Genomic DNA, 20,990 nt, shown 5'->3' with positions numbered 1-20,990 from the left:
ATTTTGGGCCGTGTCCATTCATTTTGGGACCTATTCATCCATCGTGGGCCGAGTCCATTCATTTTGGGCAAAAACAAGGAAAACTTTGTTGTTCTCTCTCTACTTGACTCGTGGATTAGATACATTGATTGATCTAGGTCGACCCAGACCAAATCTCCGTTTTTCTATTTTGGTCAAACCGTACTGAATAGGCCAAGCCTCAGATTGGACCTAACCAAGTGGATTAGACGCGAAACTAAGTGGATCAGGCCCAAAAGCTCAACTAGCCTTAGATTGTGTATCTCTTTCTCTCTCTAAGCAAGCCCACATTCTGACTAGATCTAAACCTTTTTTTTAATGGTTGATCCAAACCACTCGGACCGAGCCCGAAATCAGGATCAAACCAAATCCAGACCCAAGTTAAGATTCTCTCCCCTCTCCTTTTTCTCTCTCTAGATATGCTCGGGGATCCTAGTGTAAGCCCTATTTTTTTTGTTGGTCGGATCCAAGTTGACCTAGTTAGAGATCGTGAACCATCCTGGTACCCGGGCGATAGACTGGCTAATACTTCAGCCCAGCTAGATTTGACCATTTTTGATCTTTACTTGACTTATTGAATCTTTCCGATTCAGACCGACCTGAGTAGTCAGGCACTGTCACCCGACCAACCTGATCTAGAGGCATGACACCGTAGTGTTTAATTTTGACTTCTAGAATAATATTAAAATAAATAATAGTTTAATAATATTAAACAGGTGCATTTGATCCGTTTGCCTAAAGTGGAATTTAAAGCAAAAAGAGGTAAGTAACCCTATACTTTAAAGTGTGTTTTCCAAATTATTTGATAAAGTAATTATTAGTGGATTAAATTTTGATATATGTTTTGTACTTGGTTAAATAGGTCAAGCATGTTAATAATCATTCTAAAATTATATTATATGTTATAAAATCTAGTAAATTATGAAAAATCTATTTTGTATGTATGTATTCTCAGCATGGCTATAATTTGTTCTATCCCCGCCAATGGAGATTATTTGTTGGCCCTATCGACTTGTAATCTATGAGAAACTGGTTTCAGCACCGCACCACCGGTGATTAGAATAGTGGTATTTGGATACTGTTGCCACCGGTAGTTAATAATAGTAGATTTGACACTTTGTATAACCCATGCCACTGGGTTACGTGACCATGGCCTATTGATGTTGGAATTTTACTATTAAAGTTTTTATAAAAATAATAATAATTTTTTAAAAATATATATATTTATTGATGATTTATTTTTAGATATTATTTTGTGTTTTAATAAAATATCGGGCATGCTTTAACCCCACTCTGGGGTATTATGTTGCTTACTAGGCTAGTGTAGCTCATTATCATATTTTTTTTCTATTTTTTAGATCCAAGCATAATCGCACACGACTAGAGAGTGCACTAGATTTTGAAGATTTTTGCAATTATTGGCATTTTAGTTAGATTAGTTAGATTATTTGATTTATATTAGCATATGTTACTTTGAAACTTTTATAAAAACCATTTGAATAAATTAATAACTAAATAAATTTTAAAGATTTGTAATTACTTTGATATAATCCGTTGTCTTGCATGCATGCCTGTACGATCCACCGTACAAGCATGCGGCATCTATTGCACTCGGGGCATGACATCTCTTTTCTCCTACTTGTTCCTCTATCTCCATCTTTGATGGTAGTGCTAAAGTATTAGTTTGATCGATCTTTGGACTTTTCTTCTTTCTGTTTTTTGTTTTCTTTTTGTGGATGCACATACGGACACAAGATATAATTAAAACTAGAATACAAAGTGAAGAACAAATCTGGGAGACCACCCCATCCTTATTAGTGCGAACGGCACGTGATAGACGACTGCACGCCTATAAGGTGTAACCCATAGGACATGCAAGGCCTAAGAAAATATTATATATAGTATCAATGCAGGTAAAGTATTCATAGAATGATAATTATTCATAATTCAAGAATCAACATTATTTTTCAAACATGTTCTATATTGATATCATAGACATTACAAGAAAAAAAAAGAAGTTGCTTCTTCCTCCCACTCACGACCTATGATCCCATCTGCATTAAATGTTGGCATCTGAAAAGGGCAAAGAAATGATGAAAATGAACTAAAAAGCTTAGTAAGGCCCTGTTTGGGGGAGCTTTTGGAGGGCCAAAAAGCACTTTCTGGCCCTCCAAAAGTACTTTTAGGTAAAAAAGAGTGTTTGGTAAAATTTTGGAAAAGCTGTTTCAGCTTTTGCGGGAAGCTGAAAACAGCTTTTTGGCAGAAGCTCCATTTTGGAGCTTTCCGAAAACGCTGTTTTCAGCTTTGTCGGGAAGCTGTATTTTTGACCAAAATACCCCCATTTAAAAGTTCATTTTTCCTCCCAAAAATCTCCATCCCACCGCCTCTTCCTCTCTCACCATCCCCCCTCTCTCTCTCTCCTTCTCTATCTCCTTCTTCTCCTCAATGTCGCCGGCCCTCCTTTTTTTTTTTTTTTGTTTTGGGAGGCAGCCCGTGGCTGCCCAGCCACCCGTGGCCGTGCTCCCCAGCCATCGCTGCGACCCACCAGAACAAAAAAAGAGGAAGGAGCGGCCATGGCCGCCGCCTCCCCGGCAGGCGCCGCAGCCCGCCGTCCCGGCCCCCTCCCGAGGCCCCCCTCCCCCCGCGGCCCGCCGTCCCGGCCCCCTCCCGAGCCCCCCTCCCCTCGCGGTCGCCACAACCGGCCGTCCCGGCCTCCTCCCGAGCCCCCCTCCCCCCGCGACCCGCCGTCCCGGCCCCCTCCCGAGCCCCCCTCCCCCGCGGTCGCCACAGCCCGCCGTCCCGGCCTCCTTCCGAGCCCCCCTCCCCCCGCGGTCGCCGGGGCCCACCGTCCCACTCCCCTCCCGGGCCTCCTCCCGCGGCCGCCGCGACCCGGCCCTCTTCCGGCGCCACCGGCCTCGCGGGAGAAGAAAGGAGAAGAAGGAAAAGGAGGAAGGAAGGAGAAGAAGAGAAGAAAAAAGAAAGGGAAAGAAAAAGAAGAAAAAGGAAAGAAAAAAAAGGAAAAAAAAAAGAAAAAAAAGAAAATAAATAAATAAATAAATATGTATATAAATGAAAGAATAAATAAATAAATAAATAAATAAAAATATTAGTAATTATTTAACTAATTTTTTCATCTAGCTAGAAAATTTGTTAGAGAAATAAATGGTCATCAAAAGAGTGAAAAATTAATTTATACTAATAATTATAATATTTTATACATTTATTATTGCATTATACTATAAATAAAATAAAATATAATATTATGTTATGTTAAATAATTTAATATTATATCAAATTATTATCCTATAGTATACAATGTTATAGTACTATGTTATAATAATATAATATTATATTACATTAATATTAGACTAAATATCATATATTTATGTATTAATATATATTATATTTTATTATGCACTATTGTATAATACTACTAATGTCCTTTATGGTCATTTTGTCATACAAAAGTACTTTCTCAGTTTGTTTACCAAACAAATGTTAAAGCGCCACAGCACTTTAGAAATGTAGTTACCAAACAGCAAACAGCTTTTTATAAAAGCTCTACTTCCAACAGCTCTACTTCGAACAGCTCTACTTCCAACAGCTCTATTGCCAACAGCTCCCTCAAACAGGGCCTAAGTCACCTCTATCTCGAGTTCAGTCAAGCATAATATGCACATAATATCAATTTCATAATATAAGAGTTTCAATATATAATTAAAATATAATGAAGAATTTAAACTACATTTTTTAAAAATATGTGATATTTCTGGTCAAAGATAAGATTCTAAATCAATATCTTTAACCATTCATACTCTCTTATAACTTTTATGACTATAGCCATGAGCGACCCGTGGCAAATCCCAAAAAAAACCAACTCCTGACTATAATATGCCACCAATCAACGTGCGCCAGTTATCACCCCACTAGATGCTCGAAAGGCGACTAGGTCCGAACTTACATGGAAAAACAAGTCTTCAACAGCATGTGCCAGTGATAGCTCCATGGAGGCCTGGAAGGTGACTAGATCCTGAACTGTATAATCATAGTCAGGCTAGAGAGCAAATCATCACAACGGAAGAAAATCAACAATGTCTTGATCCAACCATAATGAAATTTAATACCTTAGTACAACATTTCATGCTAAATCATATATTTTTAGAATTGAATATTTATGTAGTGCATACACAACATATAGAATACAACATATAACACATATATAGATGTACGAATAATATTCATAATCAAAGCTCAATACATACAAAGCATATTATGCATATGAAATGATACTAAATTAAAGGTACTTACAGTTCAACTGGCAAGGTATAAGAAACTCCCCTATCGGATTAGGCATGACCTATTCAAAAGCATTTCCTAAAAGTTAGATTTTCTTTCTAAAGCAAAAGATAATATTTTAAAAGAAAAACTTCGCATATATACTAAGGATATGTACTTATGTTGATGAGCTCCACCCAAAGTTCCATAATTCAGAAAGGATCCACAATAAGGGTCATGAGCTCTGATCTATTGATTGGTGGCCAGGATCCAGATGCATGCCTCAAATTAATCCAATCTAGTACTCATGATGCCATCTACTCGTCCCAATCTAAGAATGGTGGGAACAAGAGGGGCTGTAATTATATTAGTGATAGGATAGGTCTTCAGAACCCGATACATCTCCAAGCTCCAGTGCTCCTCGCTCTCCTATGCCTGCGTAAAAATAAATAAACCAGTTTAGAAAGAGAGAGGGAAAGATAGGGGGCCAAAGAGAAGAAAATAGGGAGAGTGAGAAGATCGGGGTCTGCCTTACGCCGATCACCCAAGTATGAGAGAATCGGAGAGAGAACGGAAGAGAGAAATAAAAAAAGAGAGAAAACATGGAAGAGAGAGAATGAGAGAGAGAGAGAGAGGAGAGGAGGGAGGAAGAGAAGAGAAGCAGAGGGTGCTGACGACCTGGTTGTGGTGATGGTGGAGGCTTGGTCGTGGGTGGCAGCGACGATGGCCGGCGGAACAAAACTCAATAGGAAGAGGGCAGAAGGGTCTCGGATCAACCAACGGGATAGGCTCGGCTTAGGGAAAAGGAGAGTGTTACGGGGGGTTCCTCGAATTTAGTCCCACATCGGCCGTGTAGCGGGAAGGTCTGTGCCATATAATGGGGGGCTCAATCACCCTTCCCCTAAGGAGGCGCCTTTTGTGGGGCAAAACCGTGAGGCGCCGTGAGGAGGGCTCCGGGTACGCTCGACCCCCGAATCGGACCCAAAGCGGACAATACCTTCTGGGGGACACTCTCTCTTCTGCTGCTCGGCTGGTGTGTGGGCTCTGCTGGTGACGGGGTGCAAATCCCGCATCAGATGGCGCTAGAAGGAGGGCCTCGGCCCTCCGCCTATCCAGCAAGGAGCCGACCCGGGCACAGGACCTCCCCGCTGGGGGGGCTGTGTTACGGGGGGTTCCTCGAATTTAGTCCCACATCGGCCGTGTAGCGGGAAGGTCTGTGCCATATAATGGGGGGCTCAATCACCCTTCCCCTAAGGAGGCGCCTTTTGTAGGGCAAAACCGTGAGGCGCCGTGAGGAGGGCTCCGTGTACGCTCGACCCCCGAATCGGACCCAAAGCGGACAATACCTTCTGGGGGACACTCTCTCTTCTGCTGCTCGGCTGGTGTGTGGGCTCTGCTGGTGACGGGGTGCAAATCCCGCATCAGAGAGGATGATGGGAGGGCTCACCGTCATGGTGGTTGTCCCTACGTGCACGGCGACGATGCTCTTACCTGTGATCTAAGGAGGAGGAAGAAGAAGAACAAATGAAGGGGGTGATGAGGGAGGTGAGAACCAACGAAAGAAAGCTTAATCTTTGCATGGTTGTGACGGGCGTTGATCTTGCCCGCATGTGAGGGAGAAGAAAGAAAGGGGAGGGTACGATCTGCCCGTCCTTGGCTAGCTCCGGCGAATAAGGAAAGGAGGAAAACTCCTTCCCCTATTAGCCGAGCAAAATAAGGAAGAAAGGGTGTGACTCAACCCATCCCTCGCAGCTGGTGGCTTTGTCAATAAATCCCTTGCCAAGAATGGCAGGTGACTCGAGGTTGTTGGTCTCTAGAATCCTCCTTGCTGGCTGCCAAGGATGGAAAGTTAGGGTATGGAGAAAATGGAATGGAAAGAGAGGCGGAAACCGGCCCACCTCAGTTTCAGAATGTTACACTGAAGATAGTTGAAGCACTTGGAATCCATTTGTAGGACCAGTGCCAGTTCAAGTGGCAAAATATCACCATCCATGAAATTCAAATTGATGTCCCTACCTGCTAGCCAATCAGCTGGGTAATTGGCTTTCCTGAAAGTATGTTCAGCCTTGGAAAAGTCCAAAGTTTGATGCAAAATGGCGAATGTCCAAAAACAATGGATTAGGCCGTTAAAAACAAGGTGGCACCACTCCAGGAAAAATAGGTTTTTTTGACTGTGATCTGCCGACGCTAGAAAAAAACGTCGGTATATACATTAAAAACTATCGACAATGCCTGACTTTTTTTTGTAGTGCGCCGTCAGAAATTACTAGCCTTCATCACATCATTCTCCCTTTAAATCACGTTCACAATTAAATAGTTCGTAGATTTTGTCACGCCCCGAGCCCGGAGCGCGATAGACGTTGCATGCTTGCATGACAGACTATGCATGCATGCAAGGCTGCAGATCATATCAAAGCAATGACAAATCCTTAAAATTTATTTCAAACATTAATTTATTCAAATAGATCTTACAAAGTTTCAAAAATAATATGTACTGACATAATCAAATAATCTAGCTAATCTAACTAAAATGCCAATAATTGAGAAAAACTTCAGAAAATCTAGCGCACACTCCAGTTTCATATGATCATGCTTCTGGATCTGAAAAACAGAGAATATATGATAATAAACTACACTAGCTCAATAAGCAACATAATACCCTAGAGGAGGGTCAAACATACTAGATATTTAATCAAAGCACAAAATAATGACTGAAAAATAAATAATAAATATTTTTTGAAATTTATTATTATTTTCACAAAAATTCTGATACTAAAATTCCAACATCAATAGGCTATGGCCACGTAACCAGGTGGGATGGGTCGTACAAAATGTCAAACACCACTATTATTAACCACTGGTGGTACGATGTCCAAATACCATTATTCTAATCAGGTATCGAAACCAGTTTCTTACATATTGCAAGTCGACAGGGCCAACGAATAATCCCTATCGATGGGGCCAGATCATAGCCATGCCGAGAATACATACATATATGCAAAATAGATTTTTCATAATTTGCCTAATCACATTTTTCAGATTTCATAACATATAACACAATGTTAACATGATTATTAACATTCCTGACCCATTTAGTTATGTACAAAACATATATTAAAATTTAATAAACTAATAATTATTTTTAACAAATAATTTGGAAAACATACTTTGAAGCATTAGGTTACCTATCTCTTTTTGCTTTAATTCCCACTTCAAACAAACGTGTCAGATACACCTATTTAATATCATTAAAATATTATTAATTTTAATATCATTCCAGAAGTCAAAATTAAATACTATTGTCTTATGCACCCAAATCAGGTTGGTCAGGTGATTGTGCCCAACTGCCTAGGTTGGTCCAAGCAAGGAGGATTTAATGGTGAAGATTAAAAATGGTCAAATTTAGCTGGGGTTGAAGCAATAGATCAGTCTACCGCCTAAGTACCAGGGTGGTTTGGGATTTTTCAAACTGGGTCAACTTGGATATGAGTTACAAGAAGAACATGGATTACGCTAGGATTCCTGAGCTTGTCTAGAGGAAAAAAGGAGGAGAGAGAATCTCAGCTCGGATTTGGCTATTTGGTCTCACTACAAGAAACTTGAACATTAGCGACGCTTTTTTTGGCTATTAGCGACGCTTTTAAGCGTCGGTAGAAACCATCCCGACGCTTTACAAAGCGTCGGTAAAGCGTCGCCTATGCTACAGTGGAAAAAATATTTTCCGACGCTTTCAAAAGCGTCGCTAATTACAATTTAGCGACGCTTTAAAGCGTCGCTAATTACAATTTAGCGACGCTTTAAAGCGTCGCTCTTTACCGACGCTTTAAAGCGTCGCTAATTACCATTGGCCTGCATCTTCTCATCTTCTCCTCCATTCCATGGTGCTGATAGAACACAAAGAGAAATATAAACAACCTTCCCAATCGGTACCTTCATTCCATCCATGCAGAGTAGTTGGATTTGGTTATATAAATAGTTTTTTTTCAGATCCGCCGATGTGGGACTAAAACGAGGTGATTTTTTGGCTTCCGACGACGCTTTTAACGACGCTTAAAAGCGTCGTTATTTAACAACGCTAAAAAGCGTCGTTAAAAGCGTCGTCAATTACGTATTAACTTTGACGACGCAAATGTTGACGGGGGAAAAATTTTTGCCGACGCTTGGAATAAGCGTCGGCAAATAAGAGTCGGAAATTTACTTTTTTGGCGTAGTGTCTAATCCTAATCTTGGGCTCAATCCGAGTGGTTTGACTCGATCATTAGGAGAAAGGTCTAGATCTAGTCATAAAAAGAGATACACGATTTATGGCTAGTTGAGCTTTTAGATTTGATCTACTTAGTTAGGTCCAATTAAAGGCTTGACCTATTCTCTCTGGTTTGACCACAATTGGAAAAGAAATATTTGGCATGAGTCGACCTAGATCAATCAATGTATTTGGTCCAAAATGATCGGACTTGACCCACAATGGATGAACACAGCCCAATGGGGCCCAAAAGGAATATAACCTACCATAGATAAGCAGGGCTTAAAATGAATGATCACGGCCCAAAGTGAATACGACCCACAATGGATAAATAGGACCAACATGGCCCAAAATATATACGACCCATAATGGGCACGACGTAGCAAGGTAAATAGGGCCCAAAATCGGTCCACGATGGATACGATCCAACAGAGTGAACAAGCCCCACAGGGCATGGCCCAACAGTATAAACAAGACCCAAACTCGGCCTACGATGGACACAACCCAACAAAATGAACAGGGCCCAAAATGGCCCAAAATAGGCACAGCTCAACAAGGTCCAAAATGAATGAAATGGGCCCAATTTCGAACAAGGCCAGATGAATGATCACGGCCTAATCACGGTCCAAAACAGGGGTTCTTCATCCCTTTGAGAAAACAAGGAAGGAGGAGGAAAATAAGGAAGAGGGAGGGTGCACCGGACCGCAGTGGAAGCTGGAGATCGACGGCTACCCAACCGCAGTGGAGGCCGGCGGCCACTATGGTGGCCGATGGGGAGGAAGATTGAGAGAGCTCTCAGTTTGGGTCCTAAACAGGGGAAGAAGAACAGCATTATTCGGCTAGGAGTCGAAGAGGAAAGGGAAGGAGACTTACCGGCGAGTGACGAAGGGGAAGGATCTCGTTCGAGGGTGGCTCCGTCTAGCGGCTAGCGGTGGCGGAGCTTCCGGCGACGAAAGGGACCTCGGAACAATGGGAAATCAAAGAAAACAGGGCACTCGAGTAGTGGTGCTTGGCTACGGTGGCACGCCGTCCACCGAGGAAGGAGGAGAAAGATGGAAGAGAGGGAGGGAGAGGGAGAAGAAGACTCGATGGTGGAACAATGGCAGAGGGATGAGAGGTTTTTATAATGGGTTTTCCGAAGGAGGTCGGCCCATTCACCGCCGCGAGATGAGCACGACCGCGGGCTGCCGCGGAACCGCCACGGCGCCTCCGCCCCACCTCGCCAGAGGAAGGCAGAGCAGGGGATCGCGATAGTGATCCCCTGTTCCGCTTCAATTGTGGGCCAAGGGCTGGAGGCGGCTGGGCCTGCCGACTTCAGCCCAGCCCAGCCGCCTCCAGCCCATTCAGGTCTCTCACAGATTTCCTGTTGATGTATGATTGAAATCACAATTGGATGTAAGCATTATCTAACGACACCGTATTGGTTGCAACTTGCAACAAGACTACAACAGGCATCAGAAATTGTGTTTTTTTTAAAAAAAAAGAAGACAAAACATGACCTATGTCGGATGGTGTGGTAATATTATAATCGCTTTCTTTTCCTTTTCTCGAACTACTTTTTAATAACGTAGCATCTGTTATCATCAAGACCAAATCAAAGTTTTACCAGGACAAATATAAACGCATGAGGAACCATTTTGAAAACCATGCCATGAAATTTTCCTATACTCATGCTCATTCTAATAAAGTTGCATGACTAATTCAAGCGTCACGTACGACAGGCCAAGTCCCACATCAACCGCTATATATATCTACCTCCTCCAAGCCATTGGATCACAACACCTTGCTCCAAATCCCTTGGCTATTCTTCTGCTAGCTAGAAATTAAGAGAGAATAGATGGCTGCCCATTTCCTCTTCCTTGCTCTCCTTGCTCTGGCTTCATCTCATGCCATTGCTTCTGATCCTAGTCAACTCCAGGACTTCTGCGTTGCTGATCTTAAATCAAATGGTACTCCTCTTCACAACATCTACCTTATTAGTTATTAGTTACTAAATATGTAATTAGCATGCATGGTGCTGAAGTTACCAGCTGTCAACCCAACTTCAAAGATACTAATGATGAGTTTCTATCATATGTCGTTATATATACTTACCTTTCTTGCAATTGTTCATGCAGTGCTTGTAAATGGGTTCGTTTGCAAGGACCCAAAGCTTGCCAAAGCCGAAGATTTCTTCTTCTATGGCCTAGACAAGCCCCGCGACACAGGGAACAAACTTGGGTCTAACGTGACTCAAGTCAACGTGAACCAGATTCCTGGGCTCAACACGCTTGGCATCTCGCTGGCTCGCTTGGACTTTGCACCCTATGGAGTCAACCCTCCTCACATCCACCCAAGGGGAACGGAGATCCTTACGGTGTTGGAAGGCACGCTCCATGTCGGCTTCGTCACATCTAATAGCCCCAACAACCAGCTCTTCACTAAGGTCCTTAACAAGGGCGATGTGTTCGTATTTCCTCAAGGCCTCATCCATTTCCAATTCAACTGTGGGAAGACAAATGTTGTTGCTATTGCCGGTCTCAGCAGTCAGAACCCTGGCGTGATCACCATAGCCAATGCAGTCTTTGGAGCGAAGCCACCAATCTCTGATTATGTTCTTGCCAAGGCCTTTCAATTGGACAAGAAGACCGTGGACTGGCTCCAGGCCCAATTCTGGATGGACAACAACAACTAGAAAACTGCATACAAGCTTCCTGATGGAAAATTTAGACACAATTATTTGTACTATTAATTCTATTTGAATAAGCAAACAATACCTATCAGTTTGCATAAGAAATAATATATATTGTTGATGAACGACTCCTCGTTTTAGTTATTTCATCGACTTCAAAAACTTCAGACACTTTTCCTAGCCTCAGTTTATATCTGGCTAGGCTTATAATTTTTACACATGCAAAAGCGACATAAATGAAATTTTCAAGCTGCACACGAGCTAGGCAAGTGAAAAATGGATGCATATCCAATGTAACTTGTTCGCCTCACAAGACACTTGAAGTACCTGAACCCAACAAAAAACACCAAGAAATTTTCTATTTAATATCCAGCACAAGAAGAAATTTTCTATTTAATATCCAACACAAAAGTAATTCAGGCAACCACCTGTGAAGACCCGTGCGGGCATATGTTTAGTCCCACATCGGTTATTCACCGAGGAGATCTTGGGTACTTATATATGATCAAGGAACCCAAATAATATCTTCCGATTAGCCATTTTAGGTGAGGTCCTGGGTTGTTATAAATGTTATCAGAGCAAACTCGGACCATAGTATATGTAGACTAGAGGACACTGCAACAAGAGTTCATGGAGGCTGACCACGGACCATAGTATATGAAGATTTAAACCCTTAGTCTAATGAGGACGTCAAAGCTTGAACGAAGAGAGTATGTGAGGATCCGTGTGGGCATGTGTTAAGCCCCACATCGTTTTTACGCCGAGGAGGTCTTGGGTACTTATATAGGATTAAGAAACTCAAATAATGTCTTATGGCTAGCCATTTTGGGTGAGGTCCTAGATTATTACACCATCCATCTTGTTGGCCTCTTCATTGTCAGTTATCGAAGGACCCACCATTGATTACTCTTAATATATTTTCTTTCTCTAATCGAACATCTACTTCTTGCTCTAATCGAACATCTATTTCTTGATTGGATGAATTGAGTCACACCATTCTAAACAATTTAGGCCACCGAGCGCCACCCACCTAGCCGGCCATGTCCTTTTTCCATTTCTTTTCCATATCTTCAGTTGTTCTGTGATGGTCGGCTTGGATTTCGTGTAGAAATGCAAAAAGGTCATTCGATAGTAAGGAGTGTTACACATTAGTCTTTGGATCGAGACAAAATTCTAATTTTTTATTTATTATTTTGGATCAGCATTCTATTTTCTCCAAAAGCTGAAAAAATTTGCTAAGAAAAGCTTGAACTTGAAGTTGTTAGGCAAAAGCTCCATTTGAGATGCATTGGATATGTATTTTTCAAGAGCTTACTTATGAGATAATTTTAAAACTAATTTAAAGGGGATTATTTTTCAAGAACTTGAAGTTGTTAACACACTTTTACTGTCATAATAATTTAAATTTTTATTTTTTATTAATATAATTATGCAATTAAGGACCTCGAGTTTCAATCTTATGATATTCTCTATTACTCAGTAATCCCCTTTAAAAAAATAATTACAACCAAGGTTTCAATAATGCCATATTCCATTACCACTATCTCTCACTAAAAGACCATCATAATGGTTCTAAAAATCATAAAATAATTTGAGTTGTATTAGTGAGAAAACAAATAATATTTTTCCATTATAATAGAAAATAGGAATCAAAAATTAAACTTTTATGTTATGTAATCATACAATACAAAATAATAATTTTCTAAAGGGAACCAATGACCACTTGATCTGCAATCAAATACTCTACCACTGAGCCAAGGACCCATTTGCAATATTAATGTCTCAAAATTTTGTCATGCATCACCAAGCAATAAACTTTTAAGGGTTAATTATAATCATCTAGGACAATTATGTGGTTACAAGACAACCTTTTTTTTTTCCAGACCAATGGTGGATTGGTTGCCTCCTGAGTCTCATGCATTTTGCCAAGTAATTGTTCACTACAAAAGAAAGGATATCTCCCGACGCTTTTTTTGGTCTCTCCCGACGCTTAAGCGTCGGCGAATTTCCAGCCCATGCATCGCAAAGCGTGGGTCAGACGTCGGGCAGGTGGGCGTGGGTCCGATTTTTGCCGACGCTAAGAAAAAGCGTCGGCAAAAACAGGGATTTGCCGACGCTAATGAAAGCGTCGGCAAAAACGGCTTAACCGACGCTTTAAAGCGTCGATAAAGCCCAATCCAGTTTTGCGTTGCTTGGACTATGCCGACGCTTTTAAGCGTCGTTCATTTTTTACAAAACCGACGCTTAAAAGTGTCGGCGTACTTCAACCCACGCTTCCCACCGTATTTTGTTTTGGACTATGCCGACGCTTAAAAGCGTCGTTCATTTTATACAAACCCGACGCTTAAAAGCGTCGGCGTACTTCAACCCACGGCAAGCAAGGTGTACCCTCCCTCAGAAAAGCCTTCAGTGGTAGCCCACGGCATGTGGGAAGAGCACTTTATTTGAGAGTCGGGAACTGACTCGTCCCAGTCGGTTGCCCAATTCACTTCATAGAGACAGCACGCATTGGTCACTGTCACACTCTTTCAGTCAGCTGTTCAAGGTTGACGAAGGCACGCCCGGGCCACCAACGTAGAAGACATTCCCCATGAGAGATCCAATTAATTTCTACCCCCACCTTTCTATTTCTATCTCTCAACAACTGAGGTCAGCCAATTCATGCATGAACATCATATATAGCAACCAGCCACTGTTTCACCATTGCAATATGACAACACTATTTGCTTGTACATTTATAATATACATACATGCCGTGTTTGCTTGCATCATATGCTGCATATCGATGCATATACATGTGCATGTGGATGTGCATGTGGATGTTGCATCATATGTGGATGTGGATGTGGATGCTATAAACTAAATGGATTTACATGTGACCTGCTATCCCATTGCCGCTAATATGTATTCCCTCTCCTCTTTCCTTCAACACTCTGTTGCATTTCTTTTCCTGCAGACTGCTCCCAGCTGAAAAACAGTGAAGATATGAAACAAAATCAGGCATAAAAGTAATCAAAAATAAATAACATGCGCACAATTCTGACCAAGTATGTACACTAATGAATTATCTCTATCAGCCAAGGTAATGATCACAATTTATGAAAGATAACAAAACAGCGAGCTTACAGATAGCACAGAAAGATCGGAGCTCTTCAGCACCCTCAGCCTCTTGACAGAAGAGACAAACATGCTGCAAGTGTCACCAGAAAGTATTTTAAGCTATATAAGATTATGATAAGCAAATCATCTGGCATTCTGCTGTGATTAAAATAGAACAAGATACATGCAGCATTCCTTTTTTCAGAAAAGATATAAGCATAACCATGTCAAAGTTGATCCTTGATGAGAGATTGCTAGTGGCTTCCCTATCCACGCTTTGATTGTCTTACAATTCAGTGGAGATATAAATCTCTTAATGCTGATATACTTGGAGAGGGTAAATGTGTTTGCCTTTTGTGTCAGAATCTCTCTTCTTGAGTATTTCAATTTGAACAGGGTGTCCTATAATTGCTTTGCCATTCAATCTGCTCATCAGAGAAACCAGAGGAACATGCTCACCTTGATAACTTGCTTGAACCTTCAAATCCACATCAAACAGCATATGCCTCGTCCTGTCACTGAGACGAGCAGCATAAACTGTCTCATAACACTCGTCAGAATCTTCCTGGTATGCCCTACGAGCCACATGATATGGGCCTCCAGATTTCCAGACTGATGGGGAAATCATATGAGAATCATTGTCAGAATCTTTGAAGCTAATGTGACTTCTCCCACGATCTCTAGCTAGCTGCTTTCAGAACAGAGGAATATCTTCGATTACCATACCCAGTCAATTCTGCACCACCCACATCCTTATAAAAGCATATAACAGCAAGAAAGGATTGAAGCAACAAGAAAGAATTGGTGAAGCTCATGGAGAGCAGCTGAACATAACATTGGCAATAGCATGAGGTAGGCCGCGATAACGAATCTCCAAAGCATTTTTATTGGCATATTATGAGAAATGACTAATAAAAGGAAGAGAATACAGTAGATGTGCCTGGGAGGGGAGAGAATATACTGGATGTCGATTCAAGGGGCATCCATGTTTCACAGTTCACAACAAAACTATTTGAATCAATTATTCTCCGTACTATTTTTTAACAAAAAAAAAAATGCATCGTCTTGTTCTTATTTTTCCCTAAAATTCAAGACAATAATACCACAGCACAAAAAGGAATTACAAAATTTTCAAGACAGAATGGATGTAGGCATTCACCATAAACCATGGATCCCTCTACAACTTTGAGAAGGAACATATCAACCCCCAAAAAACAATCTTTGCATACATAAATTACAGAAGCCTCTGCAGTACATTCAGAACCATGAAAGCATACTAGCATCATATTCAAAAATCAGGAAGGCACAATAATCATTATATATAAATATAACAATTAATAGTTCATCCGGGTATACGCTAGAAAGGCAGTACAAAAATCTTCCCCGACCAAAAAGGCATACAAATAATCTAACAACCGTCTCCCGCAAGGCGAGTAAAAGAATAAACTAAAGGTAGTATAAAAATGTCGAAGACACTAAAACTTCCTCTTCCTCATATTTTCCACATAAAACAACAGCGTGGAATGAGAACGCATCACTTCACTTAGCCAACACCTGAAAACAGATACTTCAACCTACACTCTAGAAAGCCCGAAAAATACTTCATTCCAGAAAAGCCTTACTGCTGCTTGCACTCCGCGGGCCGATCCCCTTGTTGACCATCCCCTCCACTCTTCTGCAGTAAGATAACCATCATTTAGAATATAGATTAAGAACTATGCAGATTAAGATCAAGTGGGTGAGTAGATATCTCACCTTCTTTGTTGTAGCTGTCTCCTTGGGACAATAAAGCAGATCAAAAGTAAGCACACCATTCTCAAATATTTCAGACCTAAAAAGAGTAAAATTTAGAAATCTCAGACACATACCTTCTTCCTGGTCTTTCCTTCCTCTTCCTCTTCTTCTTCATCATCATCTTCATCCTCCTCATCCTCTTCCTCGTCCTCCTCCCCATCTTCATCTTCATCATCCTCTTCTAAGTCCTCAAAATCATCCTCCTGAACAGCCTCCCCCGTGAACCACGAAACAGCATGAGGAATAATCTTGTCTCTGATAGTGGACCTGCAGGACAATGACACCACCCACTCAGCATCTAGGAGCATGCATGAGCTTACACAGTAATCAGAAGGCTTATCTCAATCCTGATCTTATAGGCAAATCATTATAAGAACTAGCAACCAAAATGCCAGAGATGAGATAATCAAAAACTGCCTCTGCAAATGTTAACTTGATTTTGTTTTTTTTCCATAATCAACACCTCCCTCTAACCTGTTTTTTCTTCAACCTGCAGTAGGTTTGGTTGGCTGCTTGAGGGAGAAAAAAGGGCTTACCCAATATCATAATCTTGCTCCATCTGACTCTGTAGCTGCTCAGCCTGTTCAAAGAGGCAAAAGATAAGCCATTGTTTTAATTTGATTTAGTCCTTATAGTTTCTTATTTTTCTCCAGGAAGGCAGGTAATGATGTCAACTTACAATGTCTTCATCGATATCCTCATCATCATCAGGGACTTGAGGTGGACTAAAGAAATTGAAAAAACTTTCACATTCTTCAGTTTTGGTAATGGGCTTGGCATTCTTTGAGCCCTTCTTTGGCTTCTTTTTCAGAAGCTTCTGAGTCAAGCACTTTCCTGGCAACCATTCAATTTCAGTCCTGCAACATATGAACAACGGCATGAGATTTTAAATAGAGAAGGAAAAACTTATAAGAAAAATATTTAGCAATAAATAGAAAAGAAAATACCCTATTGCTTTCTCTAGGATCGGTTCTTCATCATCAATCATATGATACGTTTTTGTCAGGATGGCATTCTTGAAATAAGGATTAGGATCAAAGAAAAACTCAAGCTTGAAACCCTTGGGATTATCTATTCTGCACCACTTGATATCCTTTAGATACTTGAGAGCTCCCTCATCACGCTCTTGAATCTGGAATCATCATAATCCAACTTTCATAAGTCATATATCCAATTTACAAGGAATAGAAGGAACAAAAGAAATGCATCATACTCTCATGAGGAATAGAAGGAACAAAAGAACAGAGGAATATCTTCAGAGGACTACAACCAAAGGTGAACATATAAAAGCATAATCATGAAAACTCTCTTCAGAGGAATATCCGGTATACTATATAAAGAATTGAACATGTGATAGATTTAGGCAATTGTTATTGTAATCAATATAGAAGTCATATAGGAAATCTACCGAACAGAAAATAACAACAACTATTTTTTCTTACCAAGTCTTGCCTATAATGATATATTCCATTGATATTTCGCTTCTTCCATTCCTTCAAGTCAAAGATGTTCATCCCAAATGCCCATCGACAAGCTTGTGGATCAAAATTTTCAGAGATTTTTGGGTTTGAGAAATTGAGGTAAGTATCAAACCTATGAAAGCTCTCTTTGCACGTCTCAACTGCTCCATTCACCATCCCCTTCAAATCTAAAGACCATAGTGGTGTCAAATCCTTTTGAACAACAACATCATCATCAAGAAAAAGTATCTTATCAAGCCGTGGATAAATAGAATGAACAGTTTACTTGCATGAAGAAGATGTATTCCAGTTACCTCATCTAGTTCGTGGGAGTCAAGTTGTCCAGCCGGACTGCCTGTCCTGAAACCATGTTCCTGTCAAGTCAACATAGAGCCATTCCCCAAGTAAGATAAGGTGAAGTAGATAAAGTTGTGCATATTTGAAGAACATACTAATTTCACAAACAAGAACTTTTCATTCAAAATATTCATATTATCATATTTGATTACATTGTACTTCAAAAACATTCTTAAAGCATACAAGTCAAATTCCTAAGTACACAATCTACAATATGTATCAAGGGTCGGCATCATCATCTCTACGAGTAGATGAAGTATCATCAACCTACAAGAAAAAAAAATATTTTAGAAACTAAAAATACGAAAGTCATCACGCTCATACAAGAATACATTATAATTACATAAAATATTCAAATAGATTTAGTTATGTACCGGAGGAGCAAATCTCTGCAAAAAGGATGAAATATGGTCAAGCTGGTCCTGCAAAGATTGTATCTTCAACTCTTGGCTTTGCTTCAACTCCGCCATATCAGTCATATGACTCTGCCTCATCTCCTCTATCCTTGTCTCATATGACTGCTTTATCTGTGCCATCTCTGTTTTCAAACTACAAACCTCTGCAGTGCTAGTACCTTGTCTGGCATCTTGGGTATATCGGCTCACTGCAGATAGCTGAGTGGGGGTAACTCCGACACCGTAACCTCTCACGCGACCATAGCGTTCTGGGCCCATCAATTCAGCATAGACCTGAGCCTCGACGCGACTGGCCGCGTCGGATGATGATGACTCCCCGACGCGCTCTGAAATAAGAGTTGTAGCTCTTTCCTATATCTCTCTCAAGAAAAAAAAAAACAGTCACATTAATATTTTAAAAGAAGTAAAATTAATAAGAAAATTCTGAACAAATAAAAAATGAATACATACAACTATATCTCTCGACTCGTTCCGGACAAAGCTGCCATCTCGGTGAGTGTGGGTCATCTTATAAAACTCTACCTCACCAGGCTCCCTTCCATGCTCTACCATCTACACATACGGAAAGTATATTGGCAAACTATATATCATGATACGTGCTATATGTTAGTAAAATATCAAATAGTTTCAAAAGAACTTACGAATTCATTTCTACGTCTCGCATAACTCTTCGAGCCTGAAGTATGAGGAACTGCTTGAGATGCTCGTGCAGCTCTGCCAATATTAGAATATGTCTGCCAAAATAAAAGCACACAGTATAATATGATTCAATGTATATATTCGCAATCTATATTAATAATAAATATAATATAAAATATTGAAACAATATACGTGACCTGTCCTCTTTCAGAAAACCAGTAGTGAACAAGCTCCCTCCACTGCTGAGGGTATACATCAGGAGGAGTCACACGAGCAACCTCCTCCTCTGTCATACCCTCGCGCTTAAAGTCCGTCTTCAATTTTGCTTTATATTCTTTTCATTTGCGATTGAGGGACTTTAGCACCCAATCATGGCTCTCTGGAGGGAGTACAAACTTATCCTACAACAAGATTCAGAATGTTATAATAATATTAAACATCTAAAATAAAATTATGATACTAAGCAAATTAATATACAGGAGGTGTCGAATTAAAAAGAATAAATTCAATTCATTACCTGTATAAGTCTAAGAAGCTCAACCTTATACGAAGGAAGCATGTCATTCCACTTCGTATAGTTGAGCGGACACAGCTGACCCTTGCGTGCAACCGATCCTAAAAAGCTTGATAGAAGACTTCCAGCTCTATTGATGGGCTGCCCCAATTCGTTGCATCGGATGATGATCTTCTCACCCGGAGGAAGCTTCCACACATCCTTTGCTTGAGTGGGTCCCCGTCTCGTCCTCACCGTCCCTTGTCCATCTATTAAAATTAAAAAGTCTTAAAAAGTTGAAGACAAATATGAACATAAAATATGAACTTTAAATCGAATTACCCTGGATCCGGAGCTCATCCTCCGGACAATCAGCAGGAGGCTCGCGCTGAGATCCTGACTCGTGCTGCTGGTGCTCACATGGCTGCTGGGACTGCAGGGACTGATCAGAAGTAGATCCCACCTGAGAATGCTGGAACTCCACATCTCTAAATCGTCTCCCTCGGGGCATATTGTTACCTGGTATGCACAAAAAAGAATCAATATTTGGTTAAATGATAAATTTATACTAAATTTCATATTGCTACCCGGTCCTCCCATCTTTAGCTGCGGATCTCTTGATGTTAAACTGCTAACAAACAAAAATAGGATCATCAACACCATCAATCAAACACATTTATAATCTAACACTTACTATCAAACTATCAACCTGAACTATCAAACTAGTTGCTCAACATCTCCTGGTTTATAATCTAACACTTACTAACTGCTGCCGTACCTGGATGAAGATCCATAAAGATTTGAAACAACGAAGTCTTGTTGTACGCGAGATGAAAGTGAGCAGCCTATTAATTTCCATAGAGTTCTCAAGACATGAGATTCAAAAGATTCTCTTGGGTTCCCATTCCACTAGTCCAAAAGATTTCAAATGTTTTTCCAAGTTATACACTTTGATGATAATATTATGAATGAAAGTAGTACTACATTTAGATGACCACATGCAATTGAACATAAAAAGAAACAAACTACATTCCATAAATTATAAGTCAACTGTAATGGTCTCTACATTGCCATGGACCTCTATTTAAGTACTGGTTCTTCACAACAACATGTTCTACATTCTCTACTACATTCTCTACTTCCACCCATTGTCTCAAAAAGTGGTCGCTGCACCTACTATAGCAGCTGCCATAGTGATTTTGACCCAAAATTGCTACACTAAGCTTCATTGGGACTCTGTGGCACTTGGGTAAAAGTTGCCGAATATATCAAGAAAAAACATGCTATAGCAGCTGCTACACTACATGCTCAAGGCAAGCACTTGATTCCATAAGGGTAGCACCAGTTCCCTAATGGACTGGTCCAGCAATTATATATCAAATCAGCTGAACTAAGAGTTTGTTTGGAACAAGGGTTGGTTTAATGCTTTGTGCCCTTACCAAACGAATGTTGGTACTGGGTGCATGATGTTTATAACTTTGCCTTTAATATTTAATTATTTTTGCACAAAATATTTAGTGAAAAA

The 20,990-nt window shown here is 40.5% G+C and overlaps 2 protein-coding genes and 1 long non-coding RNA gene across 3 annotated transcripts; 1 reads left to right on the top strand and 2 right to left on the bottom strand.

Annotated features, from left to right (window-relative positions):
• Positions 1 to 10,334: 10,334 nt before the first annotated feature.
• On the top strand, positions 10,335 to 11,221 carry LOC108511727 (putative germin-like protein 2-1). Its single transcript, XM_026809438.2, has 2 exons — positions 10,335 to 10,485; positions 10,654 to 11,221. Exons 1-2 carry the CDS (start codon positions 10,374 to 10,376, stop codon positions 11,208 to 11,210), a joined length of 669 nt encoding a protein of 222 aa, XP_026665239.2. The 5' UTR covers positions 10,335 to 10,373; the 3' UTR covers positions 11,211 to 11,221.
• A 4,659-nt stretch (positions 11,222 to 15,880) lies between these two features.
• On the bottom strand, positions 15,881 to 17,238 carry LOC120111966 (nucleosome assembly protein 1;1-like; the record flags this gene model as incomplete). Its single annotated transcript, XM_039130539.1, has 6 exons — positions 15,881 to 15,981; positions 16,062 to 16,079; positions 16,175 to 16,367; positions 16,637 to 16,680; positions 16,780 to 16,957; positions 17,048 to 17,238. Coding segments are annotated over 6 exons (681 nt in total), but the record flags the coding sequence as incomplete, so codon positions are not given.
• Positions 17,239 to 17,585: 347 nt separating this feature from the next.
• Positions 17,586 to 18,095, bottom strand: LOC120112037. The gene is made up of 2 exons (XR_005513550.1): positions 17,847 to 18,095; positions 17,586 to 17,748 (listed from the first exon to the last, which is right to left on the bottom strand). It is a non-coding gene; the product is annotated as an uncharacterized LOC120112037 (long non-coding RNA).
• Positions 18,096 to 20,990: the final 2,895 nt, after the last annotated feature.

Source organism: Phoenix dactylifera, chromosome 9, assembly GCF_009389715.1.
Source record: "Phoenix dactylifera cultivar Barhee BC4 chromosome 9, palm_55x_up_171113_PBpolish2nd_filt_p, whole genome shotgun sequence".
Classification (NCBI taxonomy): Eukaryota; Viridiplantae; Streptophyta; class Magnoliopsida; order Arecales; family Arecaceae; genus Phoenix; species Phoenix dactylifera.
This window is presented reverse-complemented; position numbering and strand designations above follow the sequence as displayed.